At 44.8% G+C, this 17,354-nt stretch overlaps 1 protein-coding gene across 2 annotated transcripts in view; it reads right to left on the minus strand.

Annotated features, from left to right (window-relative positions):
• Window positions 1-2,326: 2,326 nt before the first annotated feature.
• The window catches only part of LOC147453950 (phosphoinositide phospholipase C 2-like), a 90,952-nt gene continuing 75,924 nt past the window's right edge, over window positions 2,327-17,354 (minus strand). Inside the window, exons 8-9 of one of the 2 annotated variants that reach the window (XM_086515995.1) lie at window positions 2,908-2,994; window positions 2,327-2,817 (exon numbers count right to left, since the gene is read on the minus strand). In XM_086515995.1, the coding sequence (XP_086372121.1) occupies window positions 2,521-2,817; window positions 2,908-2,994 (384 nt within the window). In that variant the 3' untranslated portion in view covers window positions 2,327-2,520. The remainder of the gene's footprint in view (window positions 2,818-2,907; window positions 2,995-17,354) is intronic. The other variant, XM_086515994.1, reaches the window with a different exon arrangement.

Consider the following 17,354-nt stretch of genomic DNA (forward strand, 5'->3'; position numbering starts at 1 on the left):
TGCATATGAAGATGGATCCCTATGAAGATGGATCTCTACTCCCCTCCCATATTGCCTTCACATTGTACTGCTTAGTTTAGGATCCCGTAGTATTTATATTTTGTTATCCTAGTTTAATTTATTTTGTTAATCTGACTTTGTATCAGATACACCACATTGTAACTTTCTGGTCTCATAGGTCACTTTGGCCTTTTGGGACGTTAATATAACATTTCATTTCATTTCTCTCTCTCTCTCTCTCTCTCTCTCTCTCTCTCTCTCTCTCTCTCCCAAATCGTGTATAGCTTCGATCATGTGCAAGTGCGATTCATCAAGTATGTAAATCTGTTAGATTTATTTCTCATTTCATCTACAAGGACGGTTCATCAAGTATGTATATCTGTTAAATTTATTTCTCGTAGCATATTCTCTTCTACATTTTGCACGCCCTCAATGCTCCAAGCTGTAGCATATATGGCGATTGCTATTAATTAGCTGAGATTTACCAACTTCAGTAACAACCCACTAACATCACTGGTGGTTCATATCTATTGTTCAAAATAGTACCTTCAATGTTCCATTTTCTTCACTTCAGTAGACTTTGAATGTTGCATTTTCCACCGTGAATGTGTCTAGCATATATCTTTGCCTTCCTACCTTTTTATCAATGCATTATAGTGCTTGTGGCTAAGAGAGGACACACATGCACAAAACTTTGCACAACTAAAGAAAGTGGTACCAAAGTCATGAATATTCACTTGTGAACATTGGAGAATAGGATTGTATTTTCATGGAGTTTAGCTGTCTTCCTATCTTTTAATCAACACATTATAGTGCTTGTGTTTGAGAAAGGACGTGCACAACAAATTTTCAACATCCATAGACAATTTTGGGCTACAAGGGATGCAAAAGATGCACAATTGGCATGGCTTTCAAATGACATAGGTGGCTCAAAGGCTACTGTCACACAAAGCATTTACAGCAAGCTAGCACAGTAATTGATGCAAAAAGCGATCCCCAAGACATTAGAGACGGCAAGAGACCATTACACACGCGCAATCCAAATTTGAACCAAATGAGATCCACGCCACCCAATCACCATTATATTTTTTTTGGAGGGTGTTTAGAGTTATTAGTAGCACCTACCTCACTACTAGGCGATACCAAAGTCATGAGCGCTCACTTCTTTCAATGCGTTTAGTGATGGATACAAATAAAGAGAGACGAAAAATTAGGAGGATACAATCTAAAAACACATGTAGGCTTGTGGTAGGGTTTTTGGACATCATGTGATCCTCTATTGTATGGATCTACATGAACTTGCAAGATAGAAAATATTCGTGCTACACAAAATTGTGATGCTCCTGTCCCAAAAGAGTTGGTCTAACGATAAGGCTTTGGCCTCTTGGCCTACAATTTATGGGCTCAAATTCCCTGTTGGGTCACACTCTAGAGAGACACCTTGTGCTCACCTGTTGTTCACGTTGTAGGGCTCTTGCCCTTGGACACTCGAGTGCATCATCCTCCTAGGGTGTATCACCGAGGAGGAGGTTCCTAACTGGTTGCTACGAGTTCTCTCTATTAGGTGGCCATGGTAATGCCTACGCGTGGCTCTTGCCTGATGGTAATGCCTAAGCATGGCTCTTGCCCAACCATGTAACATGGCTAATTTTTTGGAAGGGATAAGCACCTCCCCCTATGGGCCCTCTAGTGTGTCGGGAAAGTAAAATAAAATTGTGATGCTCCTTAATTCAAATAGGCATATTGTAGGGACGTGGAGATAGATTAGCCTGTTTTAGTAAGGTTCTCACAAACATGTTGCAAGCGCTTATATTCCTTTACAAAGTCTTTGAAAATGGCAGAACCATGGGATCAATTAGTTTATAGATAAGAAGCCTAAGAAGAACAAGCTCTATGTTTGGCTATCAAGGATAACAATACATGAAGCTTAGAAAAATCTGAAGGTTGAAGCATTCAACTATTTGACAGACAGGATGTCATTTCTTCAAACTAGAGATCATGCAGCTATTGAAACCATGTCAATCTATCAGAGTGTTTTCCAAATTGATGCAGACTGATTAAGCTTATTAATTGTTTGGGTTCCATATTTGAGGCAAATCTTATATCTTCAATGCATCCATGTTAATGGTACTTTACACACACATACATCTACCATAAATTATATACTTCATACATATGCAACTCACATGCATTGTTGTGGGTAGGGAAGTAGCTGGTCTGTGTTTACGACTCGTGAAATGTACAAATTTGAGTATGACTCAAAAGTAATGTACAAATAAAAAAATTAAAAAAAAAACTTAACAAATGTCTAAAGGAATTCTCAATCTCAACTACAAACATACTGTAGAAGATTATCACAGGAGGCAGAGCTGTTTTATACTAATTTGAGTCACTACAACATAAAGACATTGGAAAGACATTGAAAATCGAGTCACCACAACAGAAAGACATTGGAAAGACATTGAACACAGATAAAGAATAACAACAAACCAAGAGGAAAACCGTGGGTCACAGGAAAACCTAATCTAAGAAGGTAAAACGCATTAATAACCTAACAGGAGAAAGCTCATTCCCTTTTTTGTCATAGAGGGGAACGGTCCGTATGCCAGGTTTTAGCTCTTGGACAGGAAGACATGTTTGGCCTCCAAAGTCATCCTTGCCAGTAGCATCATACTCATGTACTTCAATGCGGAGTAGTGCTAGTTCCGGGACTCTTAGAGGAAACTCAAACTCATCTTCCCAACGAGGTGCCCAATTGTCCATTTTCGTCTGTGTGTTCTTCATGACGGTGTCCACTTTCACTCCAGCAATACCGACCTGTTTCAATTACTTTTCTAAGCATCATCCACAATCGTAATGCTAGCTCTAGAGAAATTGAATAACCAACAGAAGGACAAAAGCGCCAACCCTCGTATAGAAATCAGGAGGTGTGAACGAGTCAAAATGATTCCTGCTAAATCTTTCCAACCAACCCCGTCCCTGGTATACTTTGACCTGTGTACAAGGCATCCAACATGAGGAATAGATTAGTGTACAATCAAACTTGGAGAAACTCTTATTAAGTTTTCTATCTTTGCCTAGCAGGAAAGGCAAGGAGCTCTAAGCACACCCGCTATGGTTCCGCCCCTGTGAAATGCGGGTGTAGGTGTGTGGGTGCAATCCTGTAAACTAGCTGATGCGAAGCATTAAATTGCCAAAAGAAAAAGAGGTTTCGATCTTTGCCAAAAGTTTGAAGACGAAGATTTTTGTCATCAGACTCGAATGAGCTGGTTCCCCTGGCTTAGTACAATTTTTTTTTTTCCCGAGAAAAAGATTCTTCTATTAGTTAATGAAAACTGCCCATAGGGCTACATCCACCTCTGCGAGAGAGGGCTACAACAAGCATGATGGGGAGACTCTCCCAATGAAAAAACAGCATATATACAATGAGGCTAAATCAAGAGATGGGAGGAGGGAAGAGCCACACAGGTGGACAGTAGTGCCATCTGAGCACCCCCTGGACTATGGTGTAGAAAGGCCCAGGGCGCCAGAGTCGAAGAAAAGCCTCGCGGCGCTCCCGCATGCGGTCGGAGCTGCCCTGTAGTCCCTCAAGCTGTCCTCTGAGAGTATGGATCAGCTCTAGCCAAAAGTCACGAACAGTCTCTGCTGGTGGCACAGGACGAGCCTCAAAGATGCGGAAACAGCAGGCCCGCCAGATGAACCAGAGAGCTAGGCCGCTGATGAGCTCCCAACACTCCTCTCTCTCACTGCACCACTCCTGTGGAGTAAGCTCTGTAGCAGGCTGGGGTGTAGGTCGCCCCCCCTGTATCACTATCATCCTGCTGGTGGAAGATAGCTCAAACTGAAGTGCTAGGCCCGTGAGGGTGGACCAAGCCGCTACCCCCCAAGTGTACTATTGAGCCGTGGAGAGGGCAGGCATCAGCCGAAGAACACGTAGCCACACCTGCTGGGCCAAGGGACAGTCCCAAAGACAGTGACGCTGACTCTCCACCAACTCGATTCCATGCACAGTAGCATGGCTGCCTCCGATCCTGTCAGAAGGGTCCTCCAACATGTTGAAGTCCCCTCCTACACACCAATGGTCAACCTGTGGTAGGGACTCAACAATCTGTGACCAAAACTCTGCACGAGCACTCGCAACATTGGGCGCATAGATGTTCAGGAAGCCCACAAGGCCACCCTGAACCTGCATAGTGATCCACTGAGCCCTACCTGGCACAATAATCCCTCTGCCCACAATGGCCTGCTGCAATGAGTCTGCAATAGTCATACATACCCCTCCCTGGATGCCTCCAAGTCCAAAAGCAGCTGACCAAAAGGTATCATAACGTCCACGCAAAATCTGACCACATCGCCAAATGCGGCTCTCAGACAAATGGTGCTCCTGAAGCATAAGGAGATCAATCTCTCCTCCCACAAGGCAACGCTGAAGCTCCTGACGCAATCAGCCCCGCTGTCGCTGAAATTGGGGCCGACCTAGTCCCTGCACGTTCCACGAGACGATCCTCATGGGGAACGAGAGAGAACAGATGCTGCCGCAGCAGCAAGACGGGCTATCTTCGAGGCTGGCTTGGATGGGGAGTAATCCGCATCAGAGCGTCCTCTAGATAGGCGAGTCTGCAGTGAGTGCCTGGCCCAAGCCCAAGCAGAGCGAGCCGTGCGTAAAGCAACCTCCTCTGTCCAGGAGTCCTCATGAATGTATACATAGCACGGCAAACACTGCGTATCAGCAAAAAAGTACACCACAATGTGCCTACATCCTGCTGAGTCTGGGGGTGTCACCGCAAACTTGGCTAGTGGCCACAAAGTCTGCAGCAAATCTGTAACTCCAAGTTCTCCCATGTGGTGAGAGAACTCGAGAACCTGTGTATGCAACCATCCCACCACTGAGTCGAGGAACCACTCTGTCTCGGCCCTACCACAGAGGGGGAAGGAGAAACCAACTGCTGAGTCCAAGGCCTCTGTCCCCCTAGCGGCGAGGAACAAAGCATGGACCCTGAAGCAGGCTGCCTCGTGGTCTGCTGCGAAATCGCCGAGAAAGCGAGTGAACCCGTAATCGAAGAAATCCCAGCGGCGTCGGAGGTCAATGCTCGTCAGACCCCGAGGAATAGCTACAAGGGAAGATGTCTGAATCTGCAGAGGGGGCCGCAAGAAAGGTTGACCCTCTCTCGCTAGGCGACTCGTGGCAAAAGCGCTGCCAAGAGATCTCCTAGCCGCCGACGAGGGACCAGTCTCCTTAGTCGACTGTGGTACTGAAGCAGGAGGAGGGGGAGAAGGAGCGGGGGGGGGGGGGGGGGGGCGGAGGAGAAGAGAAGCGGGGTGGGGCGACAGAGGCAGGGGGGCGAGATGGGGAGTGGACGGGAGCAAAAGGTAGGGGCGGGGGGGGGGGGGGGGGGGAACTCTGAAGGGGGGGCGGCTGGCGAGGGTGAAGCGGAGGTGGATGCTGGTGTAGGGAGCTCCTCCTGCTCAAGAGGACTAAAGCGGTTCCCCGTGGGAACCCACTGCTGCTAAGTAGGCACCTGAGGGCCACTCTGAGTACCAGGCTGTCGTTGTGGCCCCTGGCGTCGACGGCCACGGGCCTGCTGCCACCCCTCCTCTGCTGGAGCCCCAGGCTCGGAGGGTGGCTCTGAATCTGTGCGTTGTGCCGCTGGCTGTGGCTGCGGCCCAGCCTTGGCAGGCTGGGGCTGAGGCTGAGGTATCTGTAACATCCCCGAGAGAATTCCTGGCACACGCACATACAAGTGTGACTATGTCTAATAAAAAATGCATTATTCAAGGGGCTCAGACCTATGGATCCATCGCTCCATTTAGATATACTCACTACGCAGCTCACAGATCTCTTGCACTAGTTAGCGCTCTCGACCTTCCCCCACACACACTACCTACACTGTCGAAAAGGTTAAGGTCGTGGGTCTATACCACAGAGCAGCTGATATGGCAAGTGTTGTGAGCCTCAAGCATGAGTCAAATGACACACAGAGAAAAGGGACATCACGGCTCATAGGGAACAATGGTTTAAGGCAGACTAATACACATTGTTAGAAACACGCTTTGGAGTGGTCATCCTACTGGGACTTACACAAGATATTCTCTTGCAAGATATAAGCCAAAGATTACAAGAGACCTTCCCCACTCCTAGTGTGATCGGATGTGCCAACTGTGCCATACAACAACTTGTCTCTCTCCATATCTCTTCAGTAAACTATCTCTGTGTCTATGTAACTCATGTAGATACAAGCAAATACATCTCTGGTCCTGATAGCTCGTGACTCTCGAGAAATAGACGGTGGAAGCAACCCCGTATCTCGTAATACATTGTTGCGGACTGACATATATAATGTGTCTCCGTCTCTGGCTTTGTATGGCATAGGCGGCATATCCTGCTAGCTGCTGGTATCCCTCTGAATCTATCAGTCTCAATCTCAAGCTGGTGTGAAGATGTCCGTATATGACTAATGGCACACCGTAACCCATGAGGTAGATGTGTATTCATATAGTTGGGTCGAATCACAAACCCATCCGCTGAGTTGGAGAAGATGCTCTCTATAGAAAGCCATCTTCGTCTCTTGTGTCGGCTTCTATCCATGTCCTCCTGGTGTCCAATTGGGTCAAGTCCTGGCGAATGAGTCTAGTAATCTCCACCCGTGTAAGAGACAATGATGGTGCATCAAGGGAGTACTGGAAGGGAGGCAAGATGTCCATGCTAAATCCATGTATTTGGAACCATGATGACATCTGTGCATACCAATGTAGCTAGTGGGAACGGCCCTTAGACTGGCGAAAGGTTGGACTGGAGGCTTCTAGAAGCGGTAAACCAGAGAGAGAGTTAATACAGTAACTAATACAGCAGACAGTCAATCAGAGCCCAAATGGGAAGACTATAAATAGGGCCCATTACTTCATTTTTGGGAGTTCTAGATCTGAGTCTCTACTCAAGTTCCATTTTCTAGTGTATATCCAAGATCCCTGAGTTCTCACTTAAGCCTTGTATTTTGTAACTCATTAAGCTGGAAACTCTTGTTACTTATCCCAGTTGTATACATTTCTGATGTCATGAATACAATTCCAGTTCCAGTGTCATTTCCAGTTCCAATACTTAATTTCATTTCCAGTTCTAGTCTTGTTTTACCAGTATGTACTAGTCTGAACTCACTTTACTGACTTGATCCTAACTGACTCTAACTACCAACCTGGAATAGTTGTCTGAAAGTGACCAGCTCATTCCATTTTGGCGATCACAGTGGCTTGAGCTAAAGCTGGCGAACTATCTCCCACTTGGTGTTAGAGCGGGTGGATATCAGGCATGCCACCCAGAAGAGGTCGACGGCCAGCTGACAGATTCATGGAGGATCCAAACCGCATCAGCCCAATCCCAGAAGAGTCAGAGACAGGCTTTGACACCGAACCGCAACCTGGAAATGAGAGAGATGTGGCCCTAGGACCAGGCACTGCTGATGAAGACGAAGATCAAGGACAGTGTGATAGAAACAGACACAGACTAGGACTGGAATGCGGACACTGATCATTACAGCAGAAGACGACCGAGAGAGAGAAAACCAGTACATAAGGCCAGAACCAATCAAGTTGCTGAACATTCTAGTAATCTGAAAATATCCTTCCCAGTGTTCCAAGAAGGACGACCCTGATGTGCATATTATAGCTTTTGAACAGTATGCAAAACTCAAGGACATTGACAAAGATGAATGGGGAGAGTATTTTCCACAAACATTAAAGGAGGCAGCTCGAAAATGGTACTACCATTACCCAGCCTGCGAGCTCAGATCATACAACAAATTGATAAAAGCTTTCAGACTGGAATATTCAAATAACAGAGGGATGAGAATATCCTCTGTAAGGTGGATAAAATCAAGCAAGGGAAGCTGTCGATCAGAAGTTATGTTGAGAAGATCAGAGAATTGACCAGACAATTACAAGAACCTCCCTCTGAGAATAGGATGAGAGCTTGGTTCCTCCACCGTTTCCGAAGCAAGAAGTTAGGGAAACAAGAGGTACCGGTGCCAACAAAGAAATTCAATGACCTGGTACAGAGAACTCTGAAATTGGAACAGCAAGCCAAGAAAGAAAAGGGGCACAAGAAAAGACAGTCCAGTGATAGTGAATCTACCGAAAATAGTTCCAGCTCCAATTCTAGCTGGAGTTCATCTCAAAGTGACTCGGATGATAAGGGCAAGGGGAAGAAGGAAGGATCCTGGACAAGGAAAATAGAAGAAATGTCAAAACAAATTGCTGAAATTGCCAAAACAAAGACCATCAGTGAAGAAGATGAAAATATGGTTCTCGAAGTGTAGATCAAAAGATCATAGCTCTAATGAATGTTCTCAGTGTACCTACTGTAAAGCCTATGGTCATGTTTGGAATAACTACGCTATCAGAATCCATCATTTCAAGAAACGAAAAGACTTACCAATGATTGCATTAACAAACCCTGAAGTAGTTAAGGCAGATGGGGCCAATGGGACTAAGGAAAATAAAGCTAGGACAAGTACTGGAGGTACTGGTGCTGGCAGGGGCAGATACCAAGGAGGCGTTGACAGGGGTAGAGGCAGAGAAGACTTTGCCAAACGAAGTCTGAATTGCTACACGTGTGGCAAGTACGAACATTTGGCAGCCCAATGTCCATATACTCAAAAAACAGAAGGAACATACCAAAAGGCACCAGAGCTAGTGCCGATCAAGGTGGTTACCAGGAGTAAGGGGGTAATAATTGAAGAGATCCCAGACAAGGAGGGTAAGATGACTACTGACACCAGAAAGTGGGAACAGTAGAGAGCAGTCTAGAACACTAAGGTCAAAGAGAAGGTAGTAGACGAATGGCAGGAACAGTGCGAGTTGGCAGCTAAGATTGCTGAAAATCTAGCCAAGAAACTGCCAGGACAACCAGAGTGTTCTGAAGCTCGAACCATTCAGAAGCTATTGCCCAAGTCTTTAGAGGTGCAAGAGCACCAGAAGGAGAAGGCAACATCAAGACCAGAGTCTATGATTGCTGCAGTGCAAAGTCTGGCAAATGAGGTACGGCAAGCCAGATCAGACTTGGCCAAGGCTGGAACCTCTTAGACTAAAGGACCAATTAGTGGATCCATCTCAGATTCAGCCAACAGCCAGAAAAGACCAACAGCCAGAAAAGACGAACCAGTAAAATAGAAGTATGAAAATAGTCAAGAGGAAAAGTCTTCCAGTTCAGATAACAGCTCTGGCAATGAGTAAAATGAGATATATGTCAAGGTCTGCGAGAGGATACAGAAGTTGTTAGTCGAACTGGATGATATCTTACCAACAGCTGCAAAGCTCATTAGGCAGAAGAGAAAAACTGAAGCTGAGGCCACATCAGTGGATCTTGCCGCCATTCGAGATGATGAGGTTCTAGTGATTCAAATTGACTACAAGATTCGGAAGCAATGGGAACCATTGTTTGGAGTGATTCTGGATGGAGGCGCTAGAGTCAATATCCTTGGTTAACATCTGAGACAGAAACTAGGGATCATTGAAATGAAACCAACACCATTCAGAGTCAAAATGGCTGATCACAGAGTAGTTCAAGCCACTAGATTAGTTAAAAATATGCAAATCAGAATGGGAAAGGAGAAATTTAAAACCAGTTTTCTAGTGTTAGATGTGCAAGGAGCATATGGAATGCTGTTAGGCCGATCGTGGCTCAAAACTGTTGGTGCCATACATGATTATGCAAACCAGACTTTAACTATCCAAGGAGCCAGTAGAAGGATCCAGATCAAAATTGATAACACTAGGAGCTGGAAAAAGGCTGTGAGGCCTAAGGAATTATGCAAAAAGTATGGGACCAAGAAAATAGAAAAGATGTTGACATCAATGAATATCTTTTCATTTACAAAGAAAGATTTGGGTGTTGTCCTCATGGATAAAAATCAGGCCGAGAGACAAAAAGAGGCAGTACCTAGACCAGTTCACCCAGATGAACTCTGGGGAGAGGACAGTTCAGTTGGATGGACGGCCACGAGAACAACCAGCACTAAATAAATTTGATCTCAGACCAGTGGAAGATACCAATCCAACACAGGCTGAAGAAGGGAATTCATTAACAGAGGAAGCTGAAATTCAGAATAGCCTGCTGGAAATAGAAAATCCCTTCAATGATTATGCAACTTGCATTCGGACAGAAAAAGAAGTTGAGTCCATGGCTAAAAGGAGGAGGGGAGGTCCAAATTGGCTACCACGAATCTGAAACGTGTAGATCCAGATGTATGTCAACATCAAATAGCAAGATGCTAGACTAGTCAGATTACAAAGGTACAGAATGAATCCAAACTATGCCAAGAAAGTGAAAGAGGAGATTGACAATCTTCTCAAAGCTGGATCCATCACAGAAGTTGCAAATAGTGACTGGTTGTTTCCTTTAGTAGTAGTCCCGAAAAAGAACGGGAAATTAAGGGTATGTGTGGATTATTGGAAGTTGAATGCCCAGACAATTAAAGATCCATTTCTAATGCCCTTTACAAACATGACGTTAGATGAGATTGCAAGCCACGAAATGTATAGTTTCATGGACGGATATAGTGGCTACAATCAACTCAGAATTGCACCTAAAGACAAAGCCAAGACCACATTCATCACTGAATGGGAAGCTTTCATGTATTTGGTAATGCTGTGTAATGCTCCATCAACCTTTCAACGATGTATAATGAAAATTCTTATCAAATTTTTGCATAAATTCTTGGCTATCTTTGTTGATGATTTTACCATATTCTCCTCAAAGGAATTGCATTTATTATTTCTAGAGATAGTTTTTGAGAGGTGCAAAGAGAAGAGAATTTTTCTAAACCCATTCAAATCAATACTCATGGTATGGAAGAGACAACTTCTAGGACATGTGGTTTCCCGAAATGGGATTGAAATGGCCAATGACGATACCAAGTGGGTTCAGCACGCCAGAGCGCCTAAAACAATGTCTGAATTGAGTTCCTTTCTGGGATATATTAATTTTTATAGGAGGTTTGTGCATATGTTTGGAGCCAAGGCACTACCTCTATATGAATTAACTAAGAAAGGAAACAAGTTTATTTAAATTGAGGAATGTGAGAAAAGTCTCCAGTGCTTAAAGGATGCGATCAGCAAGAAGCCAGTGCTTCGCCAACCTAACTGGGAGGTGATTTTTCATGTCCATGTGGATGCTTCTGGCATGGCAATGGGAGCTATACTACCCAACCTAATGGGAAGACGGACTACCGAGTCTACTTCGCCAGTCGCAAGCTGAACAAGGATACTCTACCACTGAGAGAGAAGCACTAGGAATGGTATTCAGTGCGACCAGATTTCTAATCAATAAGGTCATTATTCAAGGGAGGCTGATCAGATAAATGAGATAAATGATGTTCTTAATAAAATTTGAAGTTACGATTTACCATAAGCCAGGAAAAACACACTGTGGGACAGATTTCCTTTCCAAAAGCATTGAAGGGTGTTTAGAAACGTCATTGAGAGACCAGCCAATGGATGCTGAGTTATTTCAAACCACAGTTGAGGATGAGCCAAACCTAGAGTTGCATGATGTATACGAGTTCCTTCAGCTGGGGAGTAAGACTTGTCTCCGAATAGGAGGCACTGATTATCAAAAGTCTGTGTTCACCATCATCACTGGAGCACTTTACAGATTAGGAATCGATGGTGTACTTCGAAGATGTGTGTCAATGAGAGGACGAATGTAGATAATTACTGAAGCTCATAAAGGAGATGCTGGAGGACACTTTTCAACAGATATCATATATAAGAAGATCCTTTAGGCAGGACTATGGTGGCAAACCATGATGGCTGATGTCAGAGCCTTCTGCAAAATATGTGATATTTACCAAAGAATGGTAAGGCCAACGACAACTGATACGACACCACTGACTCCAGTGTATCCATTGCAAATTTTCACGAAATGAGGTTTGGATTTTATAGGCCATTCAAGAAAGTAACTCCAAGAAAGAACAAGTGTATCATTATGGCCACATGTTATGTCAGCAAGTGAGTCGAAGCTAAGGCTTTGCCAGATAATATTGCTAAATCAACAGCTACATTTTTATATAAAAAACATTCTCTGCAGATATGGATGCCACATCGAGATTGTATCAGATTAGGGTACTCACTTCATCAATGAGCCTATTCAGATACTGATTGATATTCTCAGTAAAGCATCGGAGCAATGGACAAGCTGAGAGTAGCAATAAAATTGTCAAGACAAATCTCACCAAGATAGTTCAGAAGGAACCACACTAGTGGGATTCCAAACTTCAGATGGCACTAAGGGCCTATAGAACTGCTTATAAGGTCACTACTGGCATGACACCTTTCACAATGGTGTATGGCACTGAGCCAGTAGTACCCATGGAGTTTGCTATTCCCAATCTGAGACTGGCGATTGAATATGGAATGGACTTCACTCAAAATCTGAAGTAGAGATTAGATGAGCTGTTACGACTGGATGAGATTAGACAGAGGGCAATGTTGGAACAGGAAGTGGTCCAGCAAAGGAGAAAACACTAGCATGACAGTAAGCTTAAGGTCAAAGAGTTCAAGAGGGGTGACTTGGTACTACTCTAACCAAACTGGGACCAAAGAAGTCAAGTCTGAAGATAGCTTGGTCGGGACCTTATGAAGTGGATTGGGTATTCTCCAATGGCACAGTCAGACTAAGGGACTTGTCAGGACTACTACTGCGACGGGTTTACAATGGGGCTAAGATCAAGTTATACTATGCCAGATTAGAAGGAATCTCAAAAGAACCAATACCACACGCACAACCAAATTCAGAAGATGAACCTTTGGATTTATTTCATATCAGACCAGTGAAACTAGTTCCAGAACCAGTGCAATTCCAATCTCTCACCAATCAAGGACAAACAGTCACATCGCATTCAGATACGTGTCAAATCAGATAAGCCAGTTTAGAACCGTTGGGGAAAATTAGTCACATCACATAACGGTCATCAGCGACGAATAAATGCCACAATCATAAAAAGGATCTTATCGGTAATAACGATTATAATGGACCACTACATGAGTGACACGTCACAAACGGTGCGCATAATTTCGAGACAGCCAAGGAATGGTGCATTCATGACACGTATAACTATGCAAAGGGTGCACCCATCCTCACATTACTCGCATCCTCTTGTGCCGCTCGCATCACACTCTGCAACAATTTCTTCAAGTTCGCAACGTGAAGCTTCGTCCCCACATACACCTATTCCCTCAACAGTTGCACCAACGCTACCCAAAACCCCTTGCTCCTTGTACGAGTCCTTCACTACAAGTAAGTCCTCTTCTACACAAACTTGTTCGGACAGAGTTGTGTATGGGCAAACAGAAAACTTTGTAGAAAATGCAAGAAACACTAGACACCATGTCCGCAGAAGCCGAGAGCTTGAAGGCATCCATAGTAGAAGCAATAGGCGTTGTGGCACACAGTAAAATCACAAAGTATTTCAAAAAGAGCAAGCCCTGTTAAAACTATAGCGACTAGAGGTAGTGGTGGAGGCCGCGGCACTGCCCTTTGATGCAAGAATCACTCAGTAGGTGTTAGCTACGTATCAAGCTGACAAGGGCACAGCAGTTGTGAAGGCAAGAACCCAAAAGCCAGGAGGTATTGTCGAGGCACCAGTTGACACTACACAGGGCCAGGCCAGTGGGCAGCAGCAAGAAGAGAAGAGAAATGATAAAGCTGCCAGCACTGAACAAGCTCAGACCAGTGTCAGGCTGGAGGAGGAGAAGCATCAAGCATCGGCCAGTGGTTCAGAGCCTACCCAAGACCAGATGCGCATTGTGAGACTGGACAGGCTGCAGCATCTGCAAAAGCAACCGCTCAAAGGGAGACTGGTGACGAAAAAGGCAGATGGGTCAGCATTGCCTTTTGCATTCCCAATGACGGTGTATGAAACAGACAAGATTGATCCAGATATCATTACACAAGAATGTGTTGCTGTGCGGATATACAATCTGGTTGGAACACAATTGTCAACTCCATAGGCCAGATGATGGAAGCACAGGCATTCATTTCCAGCTCAAAGGTGGACAAGCTGAAAGAAGAGCTTCAAGCAACGAAAGATGAGCTGGAAAAAGTCAAGAAAGGACAAGCGGGTTGGATGCAGGAGCTGTTACAATTGCAACTTCAGCAAACACACCACAACAGAGAGTTGGACACTCTGGAAAAGAAGATAAACGCATTGATGAAGGCCAACACAATTATGGAAGAAGAGAAAAGGATAGCCCAGATTGATCCAGATATCATTACACAAGAATGTGTTGCTGTGCGGATATACAATCTGGTTGGAACACATTTGTCAACTCCATAGGCCAGATGATGGAAGCACAGGCATTCATTTCCAGCTCAAAGGTGGACAAGCTGAAAGAAGAGCTTCAAGCAACGAAAGATGAGCTGGAAAAAGTCAAGAAAGGACAAGCGGGTTGGATGCAGGAGCTGTTACAATTGCAACTTCAGCAAACACACCACAACAGAGAGTTGGACACTCTGGAAAAGAAGATAAACGCATTGATGAAGGCCAACACAATTATGGAAGAAGAGAAAAGGATAGCCCAAAAGACGGCTAAACGCATGGAAGAGGAAAAAGCAATCGCTCAGACGGGTTCAAATCCATGTTGAATGCAAAACGAGCCGACTACAAGAAGCTCTATGAGAAGCACCGTGTTATGAAAGATGCCATAATAGAAAAATATATACATCATTCTTTGGTGCAGATAATGAACAAGGATGGCAATTTGACTCTAAACCTGAAGGATTTCGAGAATATCATCGAGTCCATTCAATCTGACTTACAAGAGAAAGCTGGTGAGTACAATACAGCACTGATCAATGAGACACTATTTGCATATCTGGAAAATTGAAAAAACAAAGACGATGATTATGAGGAAGAGGAAGACCAAGAAAACACAATGGGAGACCAGCTACCAAGGAATGATGGTGATCATGCTGATGATGACAACGACGATGACACCAGAGGGTGAGCAGCAGGCGGAGCAGCACCCACTGGGAGCCAGGCTCCATATCAAGCCAAGGACGGGCATGCTGATGATCAAACACCACCTACTAGTGAAGCTCAACAACAGAACCAACCATCTGGCCAGCAAACAGGGCAACATGCAGCTCAGAGTCAACACAAAGTTAGTGAGGGCAAAGCCATTGTCATTGAAACTGACTCTAAGTCTGACCAGCACTGCTCCACTGATCTGAAACGCTGAACAAAAGCCTAAGGAGGCAGAGGCACCTCCAGATTCAGGATTTCTTAAGTGATGACACCATCTATTCAGATCTGGAGCGGTTTCAGATGCTCTATGTGGGGGCCAGAAGAATGGTGCTAGACTGGAAATCCACCAGTTATCACAATCAAACAGTTTGTAGACTGTCCCCACACCCGAGTTGTGTCCAAGTGCTCGAGAAGGCGTTAGAGTGGTGTCTAACCGCTGATGAAAAAGCAGTGAATCCAGCTGTCAAAGATGTAACCACTAGCCACCTCAAATCATTGGGCCTACAAGTGGAGATGCTATTAGGCATCAAACCGACTTATCAATGTATGAAGGATATACGCTTGCAAATCAAAGAGATGCTGATCCAAATGCAGAGTGCTAGAGGCGTTCTCGACCAACGAGTCAGAGCACTACTGGAGAATAATGCGACCAGTCGAGGAACCAGGACTCGAATGACGCTCAGAGAGCAAGAGCTCAATCTGAAGAGTTTATTTCATCTGGTTCGGATCACAGAGAAAATGATGCAGCAAGAGAACAAGATGATGATGAACTTTCTGAAATTCGTCCCAGATTCCCCAGCACTTCTCTATGCCATCCCTGCCAGAGAAGCAGAGTTACCTCGCTTCTTCCCTGCACTCTATCCGCCACACACTGAGCCAGCAGATCAGCAACATCATATCCAGATAGTGGATGGGCTCAGGGAATGGTATGAGGAAGCTACCACAGAGTGGCTGGCCTGGAATCAAGTGCTGCAGGAGGCGCTGAAGAAGACTCAAGTAAATGAGCTGATTGCCAACTTACAGAAAATTCAACTCATGATAGGGCAAAGGAAAGAAGGCTCATTAAAATTACAAATCAGCTTCTTTAGCTAAAGGTCGAGGCCTCAAAGATCGAGAGAAAGATTTGGCTAATGGCTGAGATCTTGTTCGAAGCTCGCATCAAGTGCAACCAGCCATTGCCTCAGGGGTGGATGCATACGGCATCATATTGCCATAAGCTGGCTGGGGCAAGACTGAACAGGGACAAACACACTTTGTATAACCCCGACACCAAAACCTGGAACCCACTGACACCGTACGAGGTAGAAATGAAGACAGCCAGGAAGGACCAGTTCGAGCAGGAAGCCATTTTCAGGTTAATTCAGAAGGATAATGCTGGTTCCGTAGCTCTAGTCTTCCAAGGCACTGCCCAAATCCACTAAAAAGAAAGCACGAAAGTCAGATAAACAGATACTGGCTGAAAGCAGAGCTTTCTGAAAATTTATAGTGAAATACAAAATTCAAGAAAGAGGAGGAATGTAGATGGTGGGAACGGCCCTTAGACTGGCGAATGGATGGACTAGAGGCTTCCAGAAGCGGTAAACCAGAGAGTTACTACGATAACTGATACAGCGGACAGTCGGTCAAAGCCCAATCGGGAAGACTATAAATAGGGCCCATTACTTCATTTTTGGGAGTTCTAGATCTGGGTCTCTATTCGAGTTCCATATTCTAGTGTATATCCAAGATCCCTGAGTTCTCACTTAAGCCTTGTACAACTCATTAAGCTGGAAACTCTTGTTACTTATCCCAGTTGTATACGTTTCGGATGTCATGAATACAATTCCATTTCCAATGTCATTTCCAGCTCCAGTACTTAATTTCATTTCCAGTTCTAGTCTTGTTTTTCCAGTATGTGCTTAGTTTGAACTGACTTCACTAACCTTATCTGAACTGAGTCTAACTACCAACAAGGAATGCAGCATGACGTGGCAGGCCCTGTACGGACGTCCGCGATTTACGACGCGTTTTGCGGGCTGGTCAGCGGCAGTTTTGGACTTTTCTTTTTGCTACGCAAAACAGCATGAGAGAGAGAGAGAGAGAGAGAGATTCCTTCTGCTTTATTTATGAAAGCTTTTAAGTTTCCAACTTTTAAAAAAGCTTTTGGGGCTCTGCTTTTGGCATCCCTTGTACTCTTTAAATAAGCTGGCAGGGGCCTCATAACTTAGAACATCTGGACACAGAGTTTGAGTGTGAGTGCCTGCCCGCACTCTTGTACTTTGAACTCAGATTAATACAAAAAGAAATACCGAAAGGGGCGCGCCAATCTTTGGAGCCAATATCTCTAGGCACGGAACT

The sequence above is a fragment of the Adiantum capillus-veneris genome, chromosome 7, assembly GCF_014529385.1.
Source record: "Adiantum capillus-veneris isolate H3 chromosome 7, ASM1452938v2, whole genome shotgun sequence".
Classification (NCBI taxonomy): Eukaryota; Viridiplantae; Streptophyta; class Polypodiopsida; order Polypodiales; family Pteridaceae; genus Adiantum; species Adiantum capillus-veneris.